A 15,428-nucleotide genomic window follows, 5' to 3' on the forward strand; every position below is an offset into this window, starting at 1 on the left:
AGACCACCCCCCCCATCAAAAATTAGACTGTTGCTTTAATTCTGGAAATTATCAAAAGTAGCCACTTAAAAATTTTTGGTTTTTTTCCCCTACAGGTTTATTGCTGTGGCTCAGTGCCTGCATCACAAATCCACTGTTCCTGGAGGCTACTTTTTTTCCTTTTGTTGCCCTTGTTTAATGTTGTGGTTATTGTTGTTGGATAAGACAGAGAGAAATGAAGAAAGGAGGGGGAGAGAAACATAGACACCTGCTGACCTCCTTCACCGCTTGTGACGCAACTCCCCTGCAGGTGGGGAGCCAGGGGCTCAAACTAGGATCCTTACGCTAGTCCTTGCACTTTGCGCCATGTGCGCTTAACCCATTTTTTTTTTAAAGGCCAGGCTTTCCACCTTTCTAATTCTAAAAAGAAATTAGTGGGGTGGGGGGTTTGCACTTGAATAGATTCTTTTAATTTATTTTTTTTTTTGTGAGAGATGGATAGAAAGACAGTGAGAAACACCAGAGCACTGCTCAGCTCTGGTTTATGGTGGTTTGGGGGACTGAACCTGGGACTTCTGAGCCTCAGGCATGAGAGTTTCTTTGCATAACCATTATGCTATCTACCCCCGACCTAAATAGATTTTTTTTAAAAAAGATTTTTATTAATGAGAAAGAAAGGAGAGAGAGAAAGAACCAGACATCACTCTGGTACATGTGCTGCTAGGGATTGAACTCAGGACCCTCATCCTTGAGAGTCCGATGGTTCATCCACTGCGCCACCTCCCGGACCACCCTAAATAGATTCTTTATTCAGTTAGTTGCAAACACAAAAGCCTCTGTCTTCAAATCCTAGATGTAAATCCAGGACTCACCATCCAAAGCTTTGGTGTTGATCACCACCACCTAGCAGCTACCATGGAAGTCCCTTAAGAGTTATCACTGGGATAGATGGCTCTTCATACTTCAAAATGAAAAGTGAGGGGGCCGGGCAGTAGTGCCGCATGTTAAGTGTATGTGGCACAAAGCTTAAGGATTCCAGTTTGAACTCCTGGCTCCCCAACTGCACAGGGGTTGCCTCACAAGCGGTGAAGCAGGTCTACAGGTGTCTTTCTCTCCTTTCTCTGTCCTATCCAACAACAAGGGCAACAAAAATGGCCTCTAGGAGCAGTGGATTTGTAGTGCAGGCAGAATCCCAACAATAACCTGGAGGGGTTAAGAAAAAAAAAGTGTTTGGGGCTAGGCAGTGGCACACCTGGTTGAGTGCATGTTACAATGTCCAAGGACCGAGGTTGAAGCCTCCTCGTCTCCACCTGTAGGGTAGGAAGCTTCACAAGTAGTACTATAGGTGCCTCTCTCAACTTCTGTTTCTATTTAAATTGTGTTTTACTTGCTCTTTATACCTACTAACAACTCAGTCTCTTCTTGGGGAGCCTGTACTTATGCAAGTGGGAATTTTAAATATACACAGGAGCAACATGTGTCCAAAATGTGTGCGCTTTTTCTTCCTGGAAGTAGGTAGACACCTACTTCCTACTGTTTCCTTGAGAAGTTCTAACTGCACACTTCTGTAGTTTTAGTTCATTGTATGGGTTTTACTGTCTAGGCAGAAAGAAGGGAAGAGATTAAAAAAAATCACACACAGAGTATAAAGCATGCCCTGTGTCAGCAGCATGACAAGCCCATCCTCTAATATCACCAATGCTGAGTAAGTAATTTCTGGTAGTGCTGAGTACATTTCTGTTTGTGCTTTGCCTGAGGTTTTCCCTTGACCACTAATTGTGAGTGATGGTCTAGAGAGCTTTTGCACAGGGGGCAAAATAGCAGTAGTGTGCTGGTCTGCAGCCAAGGGTCAAGGTACTTCACCGTGGAAGATTGCAGGGGGATTTGTTTTAGCCGTTAGTCCACTTAAAAGAATGGTTTTACACAGAAGTGTGGTAGAAGGGAAGGGATAGCCAGTGAGTGACAAATGCACTGACTAAAACTCAGGGATAATGACACCCACACAACTCTACAGAATACTTCCTAAACCATTAGGTGGGTCATGACAGAGGTGAGCAGGGCACAACAGATTAGCCAGTAAATGGCTTCAGTGAGAATTCGGAAACTTTTTTCAATTTATTTTTAGAGTTAATTTCTCCTATACAGGTCAAAAACTACTTGAAAATGTCATTAGAAGGTAAGTTTTTTTGTTTTTAGTATTCTGCTCTTGCCTCCAGGTAATTTCCTTTTGGTTAAAAACTAAAAGCAATAGAAATGCTACAGGATGTCAGAACAGTCTTTGGACAGAGGTGAGGCGCTCGATGAACTTACATAGTAAGTGAGAGTCTGTTTGTCTTGGTCTAGCAGAGAAGGCAGCTCACTTCTTCTGGAAGAAGCCAGTAATGGACGCTTGTCTACTGGCTTTGCCCAGAGCAGCAGCTCCTTTTTTGGGGCCCTTTCGTTCTTCTTTGGGTTCTTTCTTCACTGTCATGGCAGGGGGTCTGTGTATAGCAGGTGTCTTCATCTTCAGCTCCTCTTCACTATCTGTGCAGGATTCACTCTCATAGACTTTTTCAGTCACTTGTAAAATAAAAATGAGAAAAAAGAAACATAAATGAGTTGAGCCAGAACTTCACTTCATCCCCTCCTCTTGATCAAGTGAGGTGTACCAAAATGTTGATACTGGGAGGTCAGACGTAGTCTCTAGTAGGGGCTCCAATCCCATGTTATTGCTAATTTCTGAGGAATTTGTTGGGTATGTCTCTCAAACACATAAGCATATTAACACCAGGATTACTGCTATGGCTTGGTGTATGTATGACAAATCAACTGTGAAGCTTGCCTTCTGCTGGTGGGGAAGAGGGTCTTGAACCTAGGTCCTTGCTCATGGTAATCTGTAATCTTACCTTTCTGACCTATAGTGCCTGCCTTTCTCAGAGAACACAATAGTCTCAAGCAAATTCCATCAGATGCCAAACTTGATGGTTTTAAGAAAATAAGCACTAATTCCATTCCAAATAGTAAAAGAAATACTGCCTATGAAATTCACTAGAACTGTTAAAAGGATTATACCGGTGGGTCTCTTCAGTATTACCAAACACAGGAGTACAATGCCACCTTCCTGTGGCTTTAGAGAGCTGCAGCAAATGATACAGAAACAGTTTTCCTTAGCTGGACATCACATGACAGCTAAGTCTAAGTCCTTCTCTACCCAAAGTATTTTTTCTCCTACTAAAGAATAGTGATAGTAATTTCTAAGAAATATATCAAGTTTTCCTAGAGGCATATGCTTCGCGACCCACTATATGCGTGTTTTAATACTTTTTTTCACTTGCCTAATCCCCTGGGTTATGTTAAAATAAACATTGCTACTAGGCTGTATTTCCTGAGTTTCAGATTCAGGAGGAACCTGAGAATTAATGTGTGCTGAGGTTATGCTGTCAGTCTGGGCACCAGACCTTGAGAGTCACTCTTTCCTCCCTGTGAAGTGGATGCAACTATGTCTCATTGAATAAGTAGCAATACAAGTAATCTTTAGCAAATAGCTGCAATGCTATTTTTTTAAACAATTTATATGAAAAGTTTCACATGAGATAGAGAAGGGGGGGAGGGGGGAGCCACTCTGATAATCAAATTCCATGCCTGTTATCCTATTTCCCTAGGAGTCAGGTGGTAGTGCAGCGGGTTAAGCATAAAGCTGAGATCAACTGGCTATTACTACTGGAGTGTTCCTCTGCCTTATTAAAGTTGCAAAATTAAGACTTTCCCTTAAAAAAATCCTATGCCATTATTTTCAAGAACCCAGAATTCACTTTGCTGACTCTGGCCCACTTATCTGTGTTGTTTAGGCTATAAGTTTTTTAATAAGTGGTCTCAAAGGTCTTACTACTCAACTATGTCCTGCAGATTACAGGCATTAATCTGTGATGCTATCCCCAGGCCAACTAAATCAGAATTTTAACAAGATCAAGTAATGTTATAAACTATACTCTGCAAGGTTTAAGAAATGTTGCTTTAGGATTAACTTGGGGAGTTTTTGCAACATACTTACTAGTTCAGCAATTATAATCGATGAACTCCACCCCCACCTTGTATGAACTTTTAAAAGCATTATGTAACTGAGTTATTTACTCAGTGTCTCAAATTAGAGAAGTCTGAAGAACCACTAAGAAAAAAAACCAATCTTATTACTGGTTGTTGGTATAAGACTTCTTCATAGGCTACATAGTCTGTATTCAAATGGCAGCAGGTCTATAATATTAGACTTCCTTGCCAGTTTTGTATAAATTCACTGCTTGGACTTAAACCCATCAGGGCAGCACCAGCACCATTTCAGAAAAGCACACTTGGTATTCCTTAAGAGCCTTTCTATATGAAAGCTATAATTACTTCAAACTAAAGGACCTTAATTTTAGCTGAACACCACCAATTTTCTGGCCTGCCATTAAGAAATAAAGCCCTAGTTTGCATGGTTAACATCAGGATTCAAACCTTATCCACTCCAAATGTAACTCTGTTCACTTCAACTTACAAAAGACAGATCCATTTTTTAAAAGCATAGACCAAGGATTGGCTAAGCCCCTCTGCTGGTACATCTGAAACAGTCAGCAGAGAGGAAAGCAAAATGCCTTTGTTGGTAAAAGCCAAGATTAATTAGTCTGAACTTCTGCTAAAAATCTTAAAAGTGCTATGTGAGCAGTTTTCACTGTTGCATCCAAGTTGTTTTTTAATTATTTATTCCCTTTTGTTGCCCTTATTGCTGTTGGATAGGAGAGGAAGATAGACACCTGCAGGCGGGGAGCCGAGGGCTTGAACCAGGATCTTTATACCCGTCCTTGCGCTTTACCTGCTGTGCTATCACCCAACTCCCTGCATCCAAGTTATAACAGGCCTAAAACTCAAGTACTGTATTTTGAATAACCCATAGGTGATTAGTCAAAAAAATCTCAATGACCTCTTATACAAAGATACACTTGACACTTTTCTTTTGGGGGTAGACGGAGAAAATGGCATTTCTCTCAGAAAGAGAAACTCAAGAGTACTGACTGGAGGGGAGATAGCACAAAGGTAGAGTCTCAGAGGCAACAAATTCAATCCCGGTCTTTCATGAAAATCAAATCATATCCCATGTATTGTCGCACAGAAAAGTATCATAGCTTCCAATCCCTGTGGAAAGCAATCTGGAGAACTCTCAGTGGACCTACGCTACAACATGCAATTCCTCTCCTGTGGATCTATCCTAAGGAACTATCCAAAAAAGATTTATGGATACCTGTATGTTCATAGCAACACAATCTGTAATAGCCAAAACCTGGAAAACAACCCAGGTGTCTAACAACAGACAAGTGGCTAAGTTGTGGTATATACAATGGAATACTACTACTCAACTATTAAAAATGAATTCACCTTCACCCCATCCTGCACGGAGCTTGAAGAAATCATGTTAAGTCAGAAACAAAAGGATGATCTCACTCGTTGAAGTCGAAAAACAAAATCAGAAGAGAAAACAACTAAGCAGAACTTAGACCAGAGTTGGTGTAAGGGGTTTCAGGTCCTGGATCATGATGGCAGAAGTACCTAGTGGGGGTTGTTGAATTGTTATGTGGGAAATGTTATACATATACAAACTATTGTATTTTACTGTCAACAGTAGACCATTAATCCTCTAATAAAGAGAACACACACAACATAGCTTTTCTGACAAATTGTGTCATATGACAAATGAATCAGCCAATGGCTCAAAGTCTACACCTTGGTTTCTCTAGACCTCCCTAAAAGCATATGCTTTTTATCTAAGCTAACTTTCAAACAGGAAACAAAGTTAGTGATTTAGAAGAGTCATTCCTCATTTGTTCTTCAGAGGAGTATAATACCAGTCTCCTGACATTCTCTTCAGATACAACAATCTTGAGGAGCTTCTTTTTTATTTTCTGGGTCTTTAAACCACCACAGATACTGGCAAAATGGGTATTTTACAGATCCAGAACCACCTTCACCAAAAGTGACTTTTATCCCCATGGTTATTTTTGATAGATAGTATAATGGTTATGAAAACAAACTTTCATGCCTGAGGCTCTCTAGTCCCAAGTTCAATGTCACACCATCATAAGCCAGAGCTAAGCAGTGCTCGTAAAAAAGAAAAAACAGCTGTTCCTGTCCTGACTATATAGCTATAGTGTGATATATACAGTAGTCTTCAATATTGTTGTTTGGCTCTGGGGAACTCCAACTCAATGGTGGCATTTCTTTCTATATGGTGGAGATTGAGCTCAAACCTGGGTCACATACACAGATTTTTTTTTGGTCATATCCCTACACAAAAGGATACTGAACAAAATAGTTCTCTTACTGAGGTGAGCCAACTGCACATCAAAGTTTAGGCATACTGCTTTCCAACAGGAATGGTGCTTCTCTTTGCTAATATCAATTTCTAGATTTAGAGCCAAAACTTTTTCTTACCCATACTACCATCTCCGTCTATAAAGGTTTTAGATTTCAGCACGCGCTTCCGTCTTCTTTTGTTTTCTCCACTTGGACTCTGGAAGATTAAAGGACACATATTAAGTTCATCAATGGAGCTAGAGAGAGAGAAAAAAAAAAAATGAAAGTCTTTGATCAGTAACAACCATCTTCCACTATGGTAAGAAGTTGAATGAAGAGCTCTACCAATTCCCTTTCACAGCACCTACCTACCACACAGATATATATTCATGACCTACAGCCAAAAATTTCACTTCAGGTGAGAAGAGTGTGTTCCTTTGTACTACAGAAAGCAAAATGAGACAAGGGCCACCTGCTGGGATTTGTGAGCCATACAACAAACTGATTAAGCACAGCAGTCCTTGGGTGATATATACACATGCTTGATGGCTCACTTGGCTACCTGACATCTCAAAACAATGAAATAAGAACTGTGCTGGGGGAGTCAGGTGGTAGCACACGTGGCATGAAGCGCAAGGACTGGCGTAGGGATCCCGGTTTGAGCCCCTGGCTCCCCACCTGTAGGAGGAGTCGCTTCACAGGTGGTGAAGCAGGTCTGCAGGTGTCTAGCTTTCTCTCCCCCTCTCTCGATTTCTCTCTGTCCTATCCAATGACAGCAACAATAATAACCACAACAATGATTAAAAAAAAAAAAAAGAAAAACAAGGGCAACAAAAGGTCTCCAGGAGCAGTGGATTCGTGGTGCAGGTACCAAGCAATAATAACCCTGGAGGTAAAAAAAAAAACAAAACTGTTGGGTGTTGCAGGTATCATGGTGATCAAGGAACTTAGTAGAGGAGAGGGACAAAGGCTGTAAAAGAGGACATTAGCAGATAAAGCTATCATGCATGGAAGTTGCCTTGGTCACTTGCCCTTGCTGTTTCAGCCTTTATTCAACATTACATCCATCTAGCCTCAAGCAGGTTCTACCATGTTTCCTCTCCAGCAATTGAGGAAATCAGGGCAAAATTTAAATGGCATTTGTAACATTATGCATTCAAAGCTAAATTATGTTTAGAAAAGCCTTGTTAGCAGTTCATTATTATCTACAATAAGATGCAATGAAGAAAAACAATTGTAAGGGGTTTTATTCTTTTCACAAGCTTTGCTTACATGCGGGCAAACTGCAGTTTCAACAGAAATGTAGCAAGTCTGACAGTGAAAATCATGAAAAACTAAAACTGCTCTTAAGATCAATCCCTACAACCATGACCTACAGCCAGAATCTCAGTTAAGGCGAGAAGGGTATGTTCTTCTGTACTACTCCCCAAAGAGCAGAATGAAACAAGAGCCACCTGCTGGCATTTGTAAACTGTATAACAAATTAAGCACAGTGGCTCTAGGGTGATAAGAGGACACACGGCAAGGCAACTGCCCCAGTAAGGCTGTACCTTGACGGAAGGAGGCGCTGGCTCCATCTTTGGTGCTGGTTCAGGTGGAGAGGCATGAGCAGGTGGAGGTGGGGACGGAGACTCAGCTTCATAAGCCCCAAGAGAGTCTAGGATAACTGAAATAATGAAGTTTAGATAAGAGAAACTATAGCACTTCACTGATCTGAAGGTTAACATTCAGCAAAGAACATTTTACAAGCAGGAATTCAAGAATTATATATATATTATTATATAATTATAAATAATATATATAATTATATATTATTATATAATTATATATATGTCTATAGAATTATAGTCACACACATACATGTGTATATAAATTTGAATGTAGAGATTATCTTAGCTAATTAAGCCTTTTTAGTTCACAGATAAATCAGGTATAAAGTTTTATAGATACTGACCACCATGTCATGTATTTCACTTACATTATTTTGTTTTATCCTCATGACAATGGCTGAAAGACAAATATGAATATTCACAGAGTTGAGAAGGCTAGTTAATTTACCAAGGTCACAACTTGCTACTGAGACAGGAAAGTTTTAAGCTCAAGAGAGTCTAACAACTTTGGGATTCAAGAGATTTCCTTTTAAGATCAAGTGGAGATGATCCTATTACACCATATCCATGCCAGTAGGATTATTTGCAGTCACCTGAATTTATATATGTTTTTTTTTTTTTTTAAACCAGAGCACTGTTCAACTCTGGTGGTGGTGGGATTTGAACCTGGGACTTTGGAGCCTCAGGCATAAGAGTCTCTTTGCATAACCATTATGCTATCTACCCCCACCCCACCCGAGATATTTATTCGGCTGAAAGTTAACTGAAAAATCACTTTGAAATGATTGCAACTGTGGCTCTAACAACTAAGATAAGCTAAGTATTAATAGTATAGGAATGATTTCAAGTGCTTGCTCCCTAGATGAGGCTTGCTTTCTTCACTGAGCCTATCAAGACAGAAATACTGTTACGGACATAGTATCACCCAAGAGTGCATCACCAGACTGACTCACTCAGTCATTCCTCAACAGTTCCGGAAGTCATGGTCTTAGAATAAGGTCTATGAAAGGTGAAAAGCCTCAGCTGACCTATTTATTGTTTAATCAACCACAGAGAAAAAGACTGGTCAAGGCACTGGGGACCGCTTACCCTCACCTGCTTCCTGCTAACACAAGTCTTGGATCTAAAATTCTCCCAACTGATTAGGTCATTGTTAAAATTATGACAGTCGAGGTTCACAGCCATATGACCTAAAGAGGTGAAGCAGAACAAGAGCCAGAATGAAACAAAATTAAAAATTCTAAGTATGAATTGGGCCTGAAACTTAAGCTCTGGGGAAATGAGAAGTGAGAAACATTAAAAAAATAATAGTTAATAAAAAGTAGACCAGCTCTTAACCCAGCTATGGGAGGTTAGGACATTATGAGAAGTCCAGTAAGAGAAAAGTCAAACCAAAGAACTAAGCACCCATTTTCTTACAAATACAGCAATTAAGTGAGCTATGCTGGAAAGAAAGCTTGTGCAGAGTGAAAGGTTGCAAAGAAGAGTTTCTGAGTGCTCCCAATTGTAAGTTTAGGAGTTCTTAATCTAATTCTATAACCACTTAATCGAACACAATCCCCAGTGGCACCCACTAAGGCTCTTCTTCTCCTTGTACAGTGGAGTTGTCTATCTAAACTCCTGCCTCTATTCTAAAAGCCACTAGATATGAACTTTTTTTAAATAAAGGGATTATTTTTTTCTGAGCTAAATTTAAGGTAAGAGGCTTTGAGGTCCAGTAAGATTAAATAAACAGTCCCTTCCACAATTCCACAAACAGAAACATTATAACAAGACTGCAATGCCAGATAACCTCCCCTTTATTTCCTAGGAGGAGGAAAAAAGGTGAAAAGAAAAACACCAGTTAATTACGTGAATTAGAAAGGATTACAATCGGGAGTCCGGTGGTAACGCCACGTGGTGCAAAGGGCAAGGACCGGCAGAAGGATCCTGGTTCAAGCCCCAGCAGGGGAGTTGCTTCACAAGTGGTGAAGCAGGTCTGCAGGTCTTTCTCACCCTGTCTCCCCTTCCTCTCTCAATTTCTCTGTACTATCCAACAACAACATCAGCAACAAAAGGGGAAAAAAAAAAATAGCCTCCAGGAGCAGTGGATTCATGGTGCAGGCACCGAGCCCCAGCAATAATCCTGGAGGCAAAAAAAAAAAAGTTACAGTCATGGTCCAGGAGGTGGCATAGTGGATAAAGCATTGGACCCTCAAGCATGAGGTCCTGAGTTCAATCCCTGGCAGCACATGTACCAGAGTGATGTTTGGTTCTTTCTCTCTCTCTCTCTTTCTCATTAATAAATCAAATCTTAAAAGAAAAAAATTTATTTTAAAAAAGGGTTATATTCTATTATAAAGCTTCCCCCTCCAAAAAAATCATGTATATACATAAAAATTTATTTTTAATATCTTGATTATTATTTTTAAAAACTTTTATATTTATTTTCCCTTTTGTTGCCCTTGTTTTATTGTTGCAGTTATTATTGTTACTGACGTTGTTAGGACAGAGAAATGGAGAGAGGAGGGGGAGAGAAAGACAGACACCTGTAGACCTGCTTCACCGCCTGTGAAGTGAATCCCCCCTGCAGGTGGGGAGCTGGGGGCTTGAGCCACGATTCTTATGCCGGTCCTTGCGCTTTGCACCACCTGTGCTTAACCTACTGCGCTATGGCTGGACTCCCCAGAAGTTATACTCTTTCATAGTCTTTTGTTGCAAATAGTAGTTCTATTTTATGAAAAAGAAAACAAGCAGATGTCTATCCTTCTCTCTCCCTCTGTCTTCCCCTCCTTCCTCTCTCCATTTCTCTCTGTCCTAGCCAACAACGACACCAATAATAACTATAACAATAAAACAACAAGGGCAACAAAAGGGAATAAATAACCTTAAAAAAAAACCTCACATGAGGGGGTAGATAGCATAAAGACTATGCAAAGAGACTCTCATGCCTGAAGCTTCAAAGTCCCTGGTTCAATCCCTCACACTACTGTAAATCAGAGTTGAGCAGTGCTCTTGGGGGGAAAAAAAAATTCACATGAAAGTAGCCTAATAAGTATCTCTCATTTTAACTTTTTAAGGAAAATACTGCAGCCAGAGATATAGCTCAACTGGTCGAGTTTAGGACTTGTATGTCTGAGGCTCCAGGTATGGTCCCTAGTATTGCATATATGGGGTGGTACCGTAGACTTTCTCTCACACGTGAAACTCTTTACCTCATATGAATTAAAAACAAGTGCTATGTCAGTGCTACAATTTATTAGTACTGTTAAGACAAATAAATTAGAATTAAGAATTGACCTCTACTATGGACTTAATATGTGCCCTGCAATTTAACATTGAAACTCTAATAATCCCTAAGGAGATAGATATTGGAGGTAGTTTAAGTCATGATAACAGAGCCTTCATGAGTGAGATTAGTACACATTAATAAGGTAAGAGACACAAGAAAAAGGATTTTTCTTTCTGCCACATAGCAAGATGATCTTCTATGAAAGGAGCTCTCTCTCTAGAAACAGGATCAGGTTCAACTGAATCAGATCTTGATTTTTGGCATTCTGTCTTCAGAACCATGAGGACAAAAGTTCTGTTTAATCCACCTAGTCTATGGTATTTTTGTTATAGCAGATGTTTCATAGTATAACTATGCTCACCTTCATCTTCACTGCTGTCAGGTTCGGGAAGTTTGATTCTCTTCCTCTTCTTCTTCTTCATGTTTTCAGTTTCTTTCATTTCATCATCAGATAACTCCAGTTGCTTACCCCTGTGACCATCCAGGAATAATTTAAGTGTGTTACATAAAATAAAAATGGAAGTATTCATAAGCTGCTGTGAGTTTTGACTTATTCTCCTGTTTTTAAAGAGAGAGAGGGAGGAGAGCAGCAGAACATCACTCTGGCACATGCAATGCCCAGGGATCAAACTTGCGACCTTATGCTTAAGAGTCAACATTTTAAAACCACTGTGCCACCTTCTGGACTGCATATTATTTATGTCTTAACTCTAGAGAGGCAAAAAGGCCTTTTCATATTAATTAGAATCTAGCAACATATAAAAAAGAATAGTGTATCACAACCAAGAGGGTTTATCTCACGTTTGCAATGCTGGCCTAATACTTGAAAACCAATCAATGCAGTTCACCACACTGACAGAAATACCTATGGATCCTTTCAATAAATACAGGAAAAGTAACTGTCAAAATTCAACCCCTATTCAGGAAAAAAGCCTTTTCATCAAATAGAAAAGAAGTCGTGTCAGGTAAGAAACAGGGTACCACTAACATATACTTAGTGGTACAATACTGAATGCTGTCCTGGCAGTGACCATTAGCAATGAGTGTTGTGCCTGTGGCTGGAGATTTTTTAATCCATCTTTACTACTCATACTCAAGGTGACAGTCAACGAGCAGAGTCTTGATCTTCCAAAACGTCTGCATTTTGTTTTCTACTAAAGCAGTCCCGACCTTGCCACCAAAGCCTAGTATTTCTGGGCCTATCAGTGCTGACAGTGTCCTTTAGATTCTCTCTCAATAGGGTAATTCTTACCAGCTATGAGGTAGTGTCTCAAATTCCTGGATCCTTTTTTAATAGCTTATGTGCTTTTTATTTTCTTTTCTAATTACACTTTACCACTAGAAAAATAAACTCATTGATATAAAAAAGAAAACAAAGAACTTTTTCTCTTAAATTTGACTGGAAACAGTAACCTCTCACTTGTCAATTTAAGGTGAAAAACAGACACATAATCAGGCACAGTTTTCTCATGTCCACAATTCAAGTAAATTTAGATCTCTAGGGCACAAAAACCTAACTGTGGTGTCAAAGCATTTCAACAGGTTGATTCCACAGTCCTACCTCTCGAGATGAGCTAGGATTTACTCTCAACTGAGAAGTGCCTGCAGCTGATAAGCCTGAATAGATCTCAGCCCCGGCGGCCACTCTTCCTCACCACTGACATTTCCCTACCTTTTTTTCTCTTTCTGCTGCATCTTAACAGGCTCTACTTTTTTGCTGGATTTCTTCAGGACTGTGGGAGCTGCCAGCTTTGGTTCAATGACAGACACTGGCTGTTGCTCCACTGTTTTTTCTTCTTTCACTGCTTGCTCTGAGTCCAAACTGACTTTAAGTTTACCTAGAAATAAAGTATAGCAGATGATATATAACCTTACCATATAGTATTAATCTATCATTCCTTTGACAGTCTACTAAGTGCCAGGTAATATGTTAAGAGCAGGGCTAAAGGACTTTAAAAAATAAACAACCCACTCCCTGTCCTAACAGAGCTCATGGTGTAGTCAGAGAACATTTTCCTTTCTAAAAAGCACTCTAGGGAGTCGGGCTGTAGTGCAGTGGGCTAAGCGCAGGTGGCGCAAAGCACAAGGAGCGGCATAAGGATCCCAGTTCGAACCCCGGCTCCCCACCTGCAGGGGAGTCACTTCACAGGTGGTGAAGCAGGTCTGCAGGTGTCTATCTTTCTCTCCTTCTCTCTGTCTTCCCCTCCTCTCTCCATTTCTCTGTCCTATCCAACAACAACAACAACGACAATAATAACTACAACAATAAAACAAGGGCAACAAAAATGAATAAATAAATAAAATAAATATAAAAATTTTTTTTTTAAAAAAAAGCACTCTAGTTAACTGTTTTCATTTCTGCCGCCTGCTAATAATTATTCATTATATGGTAGCCCCCAGGTCAAATAATAAAAGAAGTCCACAGAAAAAAACTGACAGCTTGAGACAGGGTCAAGAGACAGTGCAGTTGTAGCATAGTACACTTTCATGCCTGAAGCCCCAGAAGTCCCAGTTCAATCCTCAACAGCACCATCTACCAAAGTTGAGCCATGCTCTGGCCTCTTATCTCATGAAAATAATTATATATATATATATATATATATATTAACTTTAGTAGGCAATCATCATTCTCTTTTGCTGAGGAAACTAAGAGTCTAAGGAATTAAAAGATGTTCCTTAGCAACAGACAACCTACATAATGACATCTGAAAGTCTGTACCAAGACCTTATTTAGTTCTGCTTTACTCTGGGCAAGTCATTTTACCTAAAGCCAATATTCTCTGTATAAACAGCAGTAGCACTGTCAAGATTAAGAGATCAGTATGTTAGGCTAAGTAGCTCACCCAAGATACTACTGATAGAAAAGCAAGGCCCAGAATTGGAACCTAAGTTAAACTCTTTAAATTGCTTACCCCCTTCTCTACACCAAGCAAAACACAAAATAACTGCTCAGCAGTGGACAGAGAAGTGGCTCAGTGGGTAAAGCATTCTCCTTCCATGAATGAGTTCATTAGTTTGATGTCCTGCTCTACAGATGACAGAGCAATTTCTCCCCCCCCCCATCTTCCCAACGACAGTGTAGTGCAGAGGACTGGGAAATGCAAGCATGAGGGGCCTAGTTACCTGAGAAACTACATAACAGCATTCATGCTTGACTTACTGATGTTTTTTCTAAGAAAAGTCACAAATATTCTTAGAAAGCTATAAACAGTATGAGGCTTTTCAATAAGCAGTAATTTAAACCACATTTTCTTATTGTCTAACTGAATGGGTAACTATATCATCTGGCAAAAAAAAAAAACAACCCCAAAACTCCCTTTTATGATCAAGAACATATAAATCACTTTTCAAACAAATAAAAAGTTAATAGACGTGGTCCGGGAAGTGGCACAGTGGATAAAGCATTGGATTTTCAAGCATGAGGTCCTGAGTTCAATCCCTGGCAGCACATGTACCAGAGTGATACCTGGTTCTTTCTCTCTTTTCTCCTATCCTTCTCATTAATAAATAAATAAAATCTTTTTAAAACGTTAATAGAAGACAAATTTTAGTTCTGTCACCAATGATGTATTTTTTTTAATTAAAATCCATCAAGGTTTTTGTTACTGAGATATGATCCACATACAAGGTTCAGGAGTGATGCCGTGGACAACCACTGGACTCTCAAGCATGAATCCTGAGTTCAATCCCTGGCAGTACATGTACCAGAGTGATGCTCTGACCTTTCTCTCCTCCTATCTCATATTAATAGAATCTGAAATAAAAAGATAACCTACAGGGGGCCAGATAGTGGTGCACCTGGTTAAGCATGCATTATTACCACACACAAGAATCCTGGTTTAAGTCTCCATTCTCCACCTGCAGGGAAGATGCTTCTTGAGCAGGCAAGCAGGTCTGTATGTGTCTCTCTCTCTCCCTTACTACTTCTGCGTCCCCTCTCTATTTCTCCTTGTCCTGTCAAGTGAAATAGAAATGAAAAAATAGCTACCAGGAGCTGTGGATTCATAGCATTAACACCAAGCCCCAGTGATAACCTTGGTAGCAATAAAAACATTTTTTAAATTAATGGAATCATACAATATGCAGCCTTTCATATGTTTTCTTTAATCTCACATGCCTCAAAAATCCATCTACTTTCTGAAACTGGTACATATCAGTCTGAATTCCTTGTATATTGGGAGCAGGGATTTGTGTAGGACTTCAACATACACAGCTGCACCACTGCTGGGCCAGCTGTTTCAGATGTATCTAGACAGTGAAGACACCAG

The 15,428-nt window shown here is 39.9% G+C and overlaps 1 protein-coding gene across 2 annotated transcripts in view; it reads right to left on the reverse strand.

Moving 5' to 3' along the window:
- Positions 1-2,069: 2,069 nt before the first annotated feature.
- POLD3 (DNA polymerase delta 3, accessory subunit) overlaps positions 2,070-15,428 on the reverse strand; it is a 42,330-nt gene continuing 28,971 nt past the window's right edge. For both annotated transcript variants that reach the window (XM_007520240.3, XM_060176836.1), the window contains 5 exons: positions 12,833-12,998; positions 11,522-11,631; positions 7,830-7,945; positions 6,418-6,496; positions 2,070-2,538 (listed from right to left, as the gene is read on the reverse strand). In XM_007520240.3, the coding sequence (XP_007520302.1) occupies positions 2,336-2,538; positions 6,418-6,496; positions 7,830-7,945; positions 11,522-11,631; positions 12,833-12,998 (674 nt within the window). In that variant the 3' untranslated portion in view covers positions 2,070-2,335. The remainder of the gene's footprint in view (positions 2,539-6,417; positions 6,497-7,829; positions 7,946-11,521; positions 11,632-12,832; positions 12,999-15,428) is intronic.

Source organism: Erinaceus europaeus, chromosome 17 (assembly GCF_950295315.1).
Source record: "Erinaceus europaeus chromosome 17, mEriEur2.1, whole genome shotgun sequence".
Taxonomy (NCBI): Eukaryota; Metazoa; Chordata; class Mammalia; order Eulipotyphla; family Erinaceidae; genus Erinaceus; species Erinaceus europaeus.